The following is a 10966-nucleotide window of genomic DNA, read 5'->3' as shown; positions in this document are numbered from 1 at the left end:
CTGAGCAAGGAAGCCCTGCCTAGCAAGGGGCTGGCCAGGAGCTGTCCCACACCAGCCCTAAACCTTTTACCACTTTACAACAGAGCTGTGCACTGTCCTACCTATACCTAACCTATTGTTGCAGTGCAAAATGATTCCCACTTTCACTCTCTTAATGAATTAATCTGTCACCAATTGCCAGTCTGCGTTATCTACAAATAATCCCATGCTGTTTCCAAGTCTCCCCCTTATGAGTTGGGTGGGGGTGGGGAGAGAAGCCCTGAAAATGTCTTATTCCCTGTAAGATTCACCTCTGCAAAGTATACACAATGCGCTGCCAGCAGGCAACAGAGATGTGGGAGAGATGAAATCTCTCGTTTGCTTTCATGCTATTTTCTCTTTGTCCTCTTCTTCCTTTTTCTTTTTCTCACCTAGTCCCTGTGTCTTATTATTACTTAGAGGCATGAACTGTTTTTCCACTGAATGTCTGTGTAGTGACTAGCACAACAAGCACCTGTTTCTCCATTAGTGCCCTTGATTAGGGTACTGCAATACAAATAAGAAACAATGCCAATGCTTGCAACATAGAGTTGCCTGTCAGCATGACTAGTAGTACTTATACAAAGTGATAAGGGCTTCATAACACTTTCCTTAGTAGAGGCTAATGCCAGGACATTTAGACCCACAATTTGAGAGATATTTAGGCAACATTCTGCCTAGCATTACAGGGCCTACATAACTTAAACCAGGGTTGTCAAACTCACTTGGCCTCACAGACCAGATTCAGACTGCAGGGCTCCTTGTGTGCTGGATGACCCAGCTCTGGCAGTGGGGCAAGACATTGGGGTGGTAACCCCTGAGTGCTGGCTTTGCTGACAGTCAGCAAGTCTATATGTTCATTAATGTGCCTTTGCTACTGCTCATTAAGTTTAGTACCTCTAATATGAGGTATTAAAGGCACAGTAGCTATGGTAATGTGCAGTAAGAAAGGCAAACTTTTTTGTGATGCTTAATGTGCATTAGACTAATCTACTGTGCATTAGTGCTGTAGCATGGTTTTTGTAGTCCACTGTGCATTTAGGCTTCTCGTGCAGATGTGCCCACAGTGACTCTAGTAGCCGCAGGGATTAACAATGTTGCCCTTTGCCCTGCTGTGGCAAAATTGCATCCTCAATGGGGAACTCAGTCTAAAAAAGCAATGATGGTGGTGTTAGATTCTGCCAGGTGCTGGCTCCATTACTACAGTGGCTCTGGCAGTGGTGAGGGTTGATACTGCCAAATTTCCAGCAGGAAATTTGCAGGCTGGATATGGAAGTGGGTCTTCTGCACCTCAGAAAACCTTGTGGGCAGGATGCCCACTGGCCATTTGTTTGACACCCCTGATTTATAAAAGTCCCATTTTTTAGAAGTCACCTAAGAATTTAGCAACCCACATCCCATTGACTTTTACTTAGTCTTAGGCTCCTAAATTCCTTCCTCCCTTTTAAAAATGAGATTGAGTTGTCTAAATCACTTAGTCCTCACAGCTAGAACACATGCAAAAATACCCAGAAAATATCCTGAGCTGATCGTAATCTGAAACCAGGACCAAGAATGCCGCACCTAGCAAGAGCAACAAGTTCATATTTACTGCATTAAGATAAGACATTCTGTAGGGGGTTTTTTGGCTTATATTTGTATTTATATTGCCTCTAATCTACACCTAAAACTCAGTGAACTTGGTTTTGCCCCACCCACTGTAAACACTAGAGCAGGAAGAGGCCATTACTTTGCCTTAACTCATAAGGGTAATTACAGGAGGCAGCTCTTAGTGGGATGTAAGGCAGCCACATCTTTACTTCACCTGAAAGAAATGGTAGCAGGAACTAACTTCTTTTTACTCTCTGCTAGCTATGAATCCAGGGGGAAAAGGAGTCAGAATTTCCTCTGTGTGGAGGCAAATTCACACCATTTCATCCTTTGCTTATTCAGCCAAAGCAGAAGGGGGCCTTGTCTCCACTCAGCTGCTTCTGCTGCTATCTCAAGATAGATGACGATTGTTATCACCAGACTAACAGAGCAAGTGCACATCTGTGGACTTGGAGCACCTCCACGCAGTTCCACTCAGTCACTAGCCCGCAGAACACACCCTCAGAGGTACCAGCTGCTGAATGGACCATAGCAGCTGGTTGAGGTTTCAGGTGACATGCACCTTCTGAATGGCAGAGACCTTACTGCATTCAACAGACGGGGAATAACTGCCAGCAGAAAAGGGTTTGAGTGCAGATACCCACCAAATTTTACTGACAAAACCTTGTGGTCTAGATTGGGCTGATGAAGAAGAGGTAGTGTTTTAAATACTTTATATCCCTGTACAAAATAATATGCAAACAAGATTTAGTGAACAATCTAACGAAGTTCATTCTTATCATAAGGCCAGAAAACAAATGTGTCATTTGCTTCTGATAAGCAGAACTCTTAGTTCAAATTTCAAGGTCATCTCTCTTTATTTATTAGGAAATGACTCAGGTCATGGTGCTAAAGTCCCTGTATCAACATTCAACAAGCAAGAACAGTACTTCTGTCTCAGTTACGCTATATTGTAAAATATGATGATGTGTTTATTAAAAATGTGTGCACAATGTATATATCATGTCTTCACTGCAGAGTTAATTTAAGTGTGGGGTACATACAGAGATAAACACTGACTAATACACCATTATAACTGAATCATCAAACAGGCCATTATTGTAATGGGGTGGTGAGTTATGTCATGATTGAGAATTTCCCCAATGGCAAACAATACCCAGATATCACTGGAATGTTGTGTCCGCACCGACCCCCTAACTACTTACGTGCTGCATGAAAACTTCTGGGGAAATAGCTCATGGCTCTTAGTGCTTCAGTAAACTGACATAGTGAGGTCAGAAAGGAAGTGGTTAGGCTATGAAAAACATATTTTTATTGATGTTTGTGTGTCTCTGTCTTTCATGCCTGAAGAAAGGTGATTGTGCCCAAAAGCTTCCAAAGAACAATTTTTCCAACACCCAAGCAGCCCAGTAGGCAGTTGATAACACAGTGTTTATCACCCCTTAACTGAGTGTTTATTGACCTATTAAGACGACAAAGAAAACAAAAGCTTCTCTCCACTAGCTCTTATTAAACAACTTTTTCCAAGGAAGGAAAGGAGGGACATTAGCTCCCAAAAGCCCTATGTGGACACAGTCCTGTTTGCTTTTGTCCAGTTTCTCACAGTATGGACAGTAGCCAGAATGTGGTATGCTAGTTAATGCTGAGAGGTGTCTGTGAAGAAAGAGGGGAAGTGGGGAATAATCCCTGTTTAGCAGGGAGTGGTGAGGAAAGGGGGGGAGCAGGGGGAAGCCAGGTGGATGCCTGCAGTCTCTGCCAGAGTTCCAGCCAAGGAGCAGAGGCCAGCTCTGCTGTGGAGCAGAGAGCCCAGCTTAGAGAGCATGCCGGGATGCTGTGGGTGTCTGGTTCAACTTAAATCAGGAAGGGGTCTGGGACAGACATTGCATAAACCGGGTTGACCCAAATCAATTAAGTCCCATTCTACATTCAACCAGGTTTATCCAGGTTTATCTCAAACTCGTTTCAGCCATTTTCAAACTGGTTTATGTGCACTGAGCATCTGTTGTGTTACAGGTTTAAACCAGTTTCTGATCACTTAAACTGATTTATGTGTAATGTCTGTCCCTAGCCTAGGAGATATAATATATTCAAATAAGACTATGGGTTCATATTGTGGGCTTTGGCCCTGAAACCGTGCCTTCAGGCCTCTAAAGAAGAATTCCACTGAGCCATGCTGTCAGGTTTTGGTCATTTGGTAATATGCTGAGAAGGTGTGTCCCTGATTATCATTATCAAATAACATCAAACAGATCTTTGTTCCAGCACTGAAGGAATACAGTTACTGACAGTGGAAGCTGCAGCTGAATGTGAGATTGAATCACCAAACCAGCCTACACAAATCGGTAGGTGGCTTCTGGTCCAGAAGCAAGGAATATTTTGCTCCAGGGAGTTATGGGAATGTATGGGAAGACTGGGAGCAGTTGAGTGACACTAACTCAAAGAGCTCTTGAAACAACGCTGCTTGAACATTGGCAAAAGCCACTTTTGCCTGCATATTCACTCTGGTATGACAGAAAAGGAAGAAGTGACCAATATCAGTCCACCACTCAAAGCTGTCTGAGCACTAATTCTGTTAATATTAACTTGATGCTAGAGCCTAAAATCAAGACCAAGATAAGAAGCACAGGGTTATAGAAAATGAAAGCAGCAACAGTGAAAAACAAAGCTGATGAAGTTGGAATGTACCTTTCCCCAGTACTGGCAGCTTTGTACCAGGCATAATCATTTATAAGATATCATAAAGAACACCTGCTAGTATTTGAGCTGGGAGACAAAAGAGTCTTAAGTAAACAATCAAATAACCTGTTAATATTATCTCAGAGTGAGCTTTCAATGTTGTACCACAGCATACAACTGTGCAGCCTGAGAAGAGCTGAGCAAAGGTCAGCTTTGTGTCTCTGGGGTTCTGGGCTGGTCAAGGATCAAAGCAACCCCTGAGTAATTCAGACAGCTTTGGGGACTGCTCTGACTTGCTCTAGCTCTAGATTTTGCATCTGCCTACCTTCAGATTCTGGAGTTGGGCAGAAAGGCTCCATTGGCATTTCCTCTACCAGAACTTGAAAAGGGCCTTCTCTGACAATACCCTACTGAGAGTGTGTCGGAGGGAACTATCCCCAGGCTGGCTAAAGGCTTTTACAACCTCTATATGCTATGACAGTAATATACAGGAGAAGCAACAGGATTGTAGGAGAAGGAAAACCTCTCATACAGACTTATGGCCTTATGATCCTTATGATCTGTTTCAAAAAGACCTGTTTCAAAAAAAGAGAGCACAGAAATTCATCAGTAACCCATGTGTCAAACCCAGTAAATTGGCTGCTGAACTAGAGGGCATCGATTTTGACAAGCTCCAAGTGAATTTACCAAATCCCTTGGTAAAGAAATGGTTAAGTACCACCCCAATGAAAATATAAAATCCCTTAGACACACTAACTGCCAAATGAACGAACGTGGTATTATTAAACAATTGGGCTAGAGACAGACATTCAAAAAGCCTGAGCCTGAACTGATTCAATCTTTGCAAGTTAGTTTAACCTGGCTAGGCTGAACTGGTTTGTAACTGTGCAGACATCCTGTCTGGACTGAAGAAATGCAGGCCCATGCCTGCAATAGCTCAGGCTAGAATCCGGGAAGTGCTAGAGCAGCCTTTCCTTCCCTTCCCTTCCCTTCCGCAATGCTGAGTTGAGGGGGGCATGGCCAGGCCCCAGTAGGCAGGAAATTGGTAACAGTATTTAGCACCCCATCAAGAAAACAAAAGTCTCTCTCATTAGTTCAAGCTCTTCTTAAACAACTTTTTCCAGGGAAGAAATGGAGGCACATTACCTGTTGATTAGCTCCAAAAAGCCCTAAGCCTGTCCTATCTAGTTTTGTCCTATATGCCTTACACAGACACCTCTCAGCATTAGCTAGCATTCGACATGTTGGCTACAGTCTGTGATATGGGAGGTGGGGATCCCTGCCTGAGCAGGGAAGGGGGGGCTGGGGTGGGGAAGAAATGGGGCAGGGGGAAGCCAGGCAGACCCTGCTGTGTCTGCCATCTCTGCCGGGGCTCCAGCCAGGAAGCAGAGGGGAGGGGCCAGCCCAGGTCTCTGGAGCAGAGAGCCCTGCCTAGGGCTGCAAAGCATTTGGGATGCTGGGGGACTCTGGTTTAAATTAAACCAGGAAGGGGTATGGGACAGTCATTGCATAAACTGGTTTGATCCAAATAAGTTAAGTCTGATACTACATTCAACCATGTTTGTCTCAAACCAGTTTCAGTCATTTTCAAACTGGTTTATATGCACTGAACCTATGTTCTGTTACAGTTTTAAACCAGTTTCTGATCACTTAAATCAGTTTATGTGTAATGTCTGTCCCTAGCCATTAAGTTTTGATTATGGATTTATTGTGCCCTGTCAAATATTAGCTGTCACACTCTTTAGGATAGAAATTATGGGGCCAGATTTTCAAAAGTATTTACACCAACAGGTACAAATAGGCAACCACTGGGATTTCCAAAATACCTGTGCAGGTTAGGTGCCTCTCATTGACAGGAATGAAATTTAGGCAAGAGGGAACTTTGAGAACTCTACAAGAACTTACCTGAATCTTTAAATGCCTGAAGTCATTTGAAAGACTGACCTTAGGGCCGGGTCTACACGAGCAGGGACATGCCTTTACAGCAGCACAAATAGTAGCGGCACAAATTTACGGTGCTACTTTGTACCCCGCTGCATGCCCTTGCCTGTGAGCTTTGCAGCAGGACACATGTCCCACTGTTCCAAGTATTGCAGGGGGAGCTGGCTGGGGCACAGGGTGCTTCAGCAGGGGCTAGCCATCCTCTATGCTGAGGCATCCTGTGCCCCAGCCAGGCAGGGAGTGGTATGTGGAGATCGGGGAGCAAGCAGTCCAGGGCTGCCTGCTCCTCCAGCTCTGCACATTGTGGAGTCCCCATGCTGAGGCATCCTGCATCCCAGCCAGTTGCTCCCCACCTGGCTATGCCACAACGTGCCTTGAGATGGGGAGGAGGTCGCCTTGCGCTGGCTGCTCCCTTGTCTCTGTGTACCTCAGTGTGCACTGAGGCACATGGAGCCCTTGTACTGAGGCACACTGGGGCACGGGCCCAGGGCTTCCTGCTCCCCCGTCTCTGCGTTTGTCCCAGCATTCGCCACTTTAATGTGGTTTTCTTTCCAGGTTGCTTTTTTTTTTTTTTGATGCCAGGAAAGCCCAATAGCTAATTTTGCCCCGGTGCTGCAAATTTTGCCAAGCACTGATTAATGTGCAACTCATGTGGTCTGTGGCACTGTAAAGAGGTTTGCAGCAGCACAAGCCACACGTGCCTGCACATCTGCATCCAGCTTACGTGTCTACATGCCTCTTCCATCTCTTAAAGACCTTTAAAAATCTCCCCCAAGCCAATAGTTATTGCCAGGTGAGAGAAGATGGAGCCATGGTAAAAGAATATAGCTGAACTTTTGTAGGGGAAGGAATCAAATTGCCATGATGCTTAAAATTTTTGTTGCCTTTAAGCAATTTTTAATGAGCATTTATGTTATTGATGGGCAAACTGGACCTGATCACAAAGAAAGTGCCATAAAAAATGGTATGGCCATTAAGTGGTGTGTTATGAACCCTGGAAAAGATTACTATATAGTGAATAAAAAGCATATAACCTGTAGAAAATGATCTTTGCCTCAACTTTTTTAACAGGGCAACAGGAAAAGCAAAGGCTTTTTCTTGAAGAATGTAACAATGCTACAAAGCAATGGCCAACGCTTCACCCACACTGATGATCAGTGTTCAAACCTAAACCCTAATGCATATACTCCTTCAGCAGTTCAATATGCAACCAGGGTTTTCAGAGATTACGCTGGCAAAGAAAAGCTACAGGAAGTACTTGTTTTCCCTCTTTAGGCACTGTTATGATTATAAATTAATCCCAAAGGATATCATAGCTACTTGAAACAGTTAATGAGTATCTTATAACTGCCTGCTTCTCTTAATTGTCCAAAGGCCAACGGATCCTTGAATGTATAAAACACTGAAGAATGCAGATAGGAAGCAAAGCTGAGAGAGCAAGAGAGGACAAGCAAGTGCATCAGAAGCTATCAGACACTACTAGGGCCTTGTATAATGGGGAAGATACCGAAAAGCATTTTTTCCATCTTTCGTATTCTTGTTCTTCTAATTGGCTTCTCCATTATTTGTTTGGGAGCCTTTTGCATTTCCACAAGCTCCTTATTATGCAAATGTAGCAACAATATGCCTGTTGCTTATACTCTGCTGCCCTTGGGGTTCTTTCTCCTTGTGACTGGAATCTTTTGGAGCACATACCATGAAACCAGCAAGCACAAGAGCTTTTTCTACAACATTATCCGAAGAACTCCCTACCACAGAGAAATACACATCCACACCATAGACAGGTATGTATTGTAATGTACTTGGATTTTGTATTTGCATTCTGTATTTGCATTTTCTCGAATGAAATATAGACCAGTGTAATAAAGAAAAGGCATTGTGGCTAGTATAGGATGTTTTATTCTACTTGTAGAAACAGAAGGATATCTTGAACCTTCACTTGCAGAAGGTTGCAATGAGAATGGGAACAGTCTGGGTGATACAAAACAGTGCCCAGGACGTACTACTGAAAAAATTATTCTAAATGATTACAGTAACTTGTCCAAGTTCATTTCTGGAGTAAAGAGGGACAGCTCCATTGACTTCACTGGAGTTACTCAAGAAGCACATTTCACCCATTTGTATACTCATAATAGATAGCTTAAAGCCAGCTGCTATACTAGTGTTTCTGTACTGTTTCTCACCAGTATTTCTGAGGAAAGCCAATGCACTGGAATAGGTAGTTCCCTACATGGTCTACGTTTGAGGTTTCTGCGTAAATGTCCCTGCTATTTCTAAGTGAAGTCTGATGCTTTAAGATAGACAGTTTCTTAAACTGGTTGGCCCTAGGCCTAACAAAGTTTATAATAGGGTGACTGGATACAAATTACTCTTTTTAGTCTGTTGTGGTAACAGCACCATAACAACTGACAATAGGTGCTGTAGCAGCTCTATAAATACAATTGAGAAAAAATCTTGGTTATATAACCAGTACAATACAGACAGCACTTCACAAAAATGTGCGGGGAGTGAAACACTTTTCTTTTGCAAATCAAACACTCGTTCAAGAATACTGTAATATAGATAATGAGTGCACAATAGTTACATGGCACAGCTGGGAAATCTTATACATGAAGATCACTGACCACTGATCACTTTTTAGTTTATGGGTTCATTTTTGGCTTATTTTATTAGGATTGCTTAGTGAAAAATCACAGGAAAATATATCAGGACCTCTCTCGTGTTTTCAGTCAATTTAGTCTTGCTTAATTGTGATTTGTGACTTCAGTTTATGTATTAAATCTCATATAAGCAACTGCAATGTAACAGGCACGTATATTTAATTCCACTCATATTCATTTCTTCTAATCAGTATATGCGTTATTTTGATTTGCTTATTTTTCAGACCCGATTTCTATCCTCCATCCTATGAAAATAGCATTGATCCTGAAAAACAGATTGTCCCACTACCGGGTTCCTCTTCTGTCACAGAAGAAGAGACCTACAACATCCCACCGCCTCTGTATACTGAAAGCAGCACAGAACTCATAGATGAAAGTAACTATGAGGAAGAACAGCCGCCATCATATGAAGTGTCTGTGCAGCAGGGGGAGCAGCAGCAGCAGCAGCAAACAGGCGAGCACAACTCAGATACAGAAGGTGTCTCAGGCACTTGTCAGGGACCCATGCCAGGAACCAGTTACTAATAATATGAACTGTCAAGAGACTTTAGAAAGAGCAAAGCGCATCACCTATTCTGAGACAAAGTCAGTGGATAAGACACTGAATGTGCAAAGTACCGCTGGAAATAATGCTACACACAACTGTATTTAAGTACCAGGTTCAGGAGCTGCCTGTTCGGACAACACTGAATATGCAATCTTTGTTCTGGTGGCATTAAAAGGGTTGTTAGAGGAGGTTGTTTCCCATATTTCAAAAGAAGAACAATGCTTTCTGGCCTTAAGTGCAACCCATAACTGTTGATTCATGCCAGCGTCATTGCAGCTTGTTTACATATTTCAGTATTTAACAGGCTTACTGTAGCTGCACAAAGAAACGTCAGTAAAAGATTCCATCGCATGAAGAACTGAAGCCCCTCGCTCCACGCAGACTTGCAGATCCAGGGCTCATTTAGGGTTCTGGGTTCTTTCTAGAAGCCAAAATGTTAATCAATATAAAAAAATATCCATTATATCGAGGGAACCAACAGGCAAGAAAAGATGTGCTTTGCATTTACTGAGCAGCTTGGAGGAGATATTTATTCTTGGTGTTAAAAGAATGAGGGACTTGCAGATGCCTCCAACAGTTCACTGTAGAAAAAACATTTCCTCCATCCCCCAGGCACTTGTTTCACTATAACTGTATCCCTTAAAAATATTGGGAGCGCTTGGATTTCTTTCTTTGTGGATCGAAGCTTAAGTATGTCTGCTAGTAGAGAACCCGAGTCCAAACTGCTAAAACCAATGAGAGACTTTCTAGAGATTTCAGCAAGTGTTTGACCAGTACTGGCTGGTATTAAGTGGCTCCACTTAATGCAGGGGGGAAAAAATGTCTTTGCCGATGTGGCATTTTTGCTTCAGCTTGACAGAGGAATAAGGAAAGACGAGTAATAGTCAAATCATCTCCCAAGCCAAATGACAAACTGACTTGCTGCCTAAAAAAATGCACTACACTGTGAAGAACACACTGCTTAATGCTTTACACTGTTTAATGTTTCTAGATGATCTGTTTGAAAGATATTTTGTATAACAAATCCAACTGGTTATTTCCTTCTCATGCTCAGTATTTGTTTTTCTGCTTGCTTGGTAGCCTATGGAAGTATTGTAAGAAAACTCCCTTGAGACACCTAGTACTGTACTGTACCTAGCTGATGTAGCTGCTAGGGTACCAAAGCCACTTCTTACACTGCAGGATAAGTGTGAATGTTGCTGCTTCATGATCCTATATTTATTAATCATCTTTGCATCTCATAAGGAGTTTAGGCTGCAAGTCCCCAATCATTTCTATTAGCATCTGTTGACCTGGGGAAAATGTTAATTCATTAGTTAGGAGTTGTTTTTTGTTATTTGTAATAATCTGAGTGTTTTGTACCATAAGTTTTTGAAGCTAACCTGTTTACTTTGTGCTGTTAATAACTGATATTTTAATATTGAATTGAAGCCATCTTTTTATTTCAATAAATTTTATATTTAAACAAAATGGAATTTGTTTGGACTAGAAATGGGGTTTCTATGCTTCAGGATGAACACATAGCACACAATCT

General features: G+C 42.5%; 1 protein-coding gene across 1 annotated transcript; it reads left to right on the top strand.

The window, feature by feature from the left end:
• The first annotated feature begins 6546 nt into the window (after positions 1-6546).
• Positions 6547-10907, top strand: TMEM252 (transmembrane protein 252). The gene is made up of 2 exons (XM_019555408.1): positions 6547-8009; positions 9110-10907. Exons 1-2 carry the CDS (start codon positions 7720-7722, stop codon positions 9408-9410), a joined length of 591 nt encoding a protein of 196 aa, XP_019410953.1. The 5' UTR covers positions 6547-7719; the 3' UTR covers positions 9411-10907.
• The last annotated feature ends 59 nt before the right edge of the window (positions 10908-10966 follow it).

The sequence above is a fragment of the Crocodylus porosus genome, unplaced genomic scaffold (assembly GCF_001723895.1).
Source record: "Crocodylus porosus isolate Cpor-Errol unplaced genomic scaffold, CroPor_comp1, whole genome shotgun sequence".
Taxonomy (NCBI): domain Eukaryota; kingdom Metazoa; phylum Chordata; order Crocodylia; family Crocodylidae; genus Crocodylus; species Crocodylus porosus.
Note: the sequence above shows the minus strand (reverse complement) of the source record. Positions and strands in the feature narration are given on the sequence as shown.

Excerpts from the sequence above, each read along its gene's own strand:
- TMEM252 (XM_019555408.1), top strand. The coding sequence starts at position 7,720 with ATGGGGAAGATACCGAAAAGCATTTTTTCCATCTTTCGTATTCTTGTT. Across the intron at positions 8,010-9,109 it reads CACATCCACACCATAGACAG|ACCCGATTTCTATCCTCCAT; the intron begins GTATGTATTGTA and ends CTTATTTTTCAG.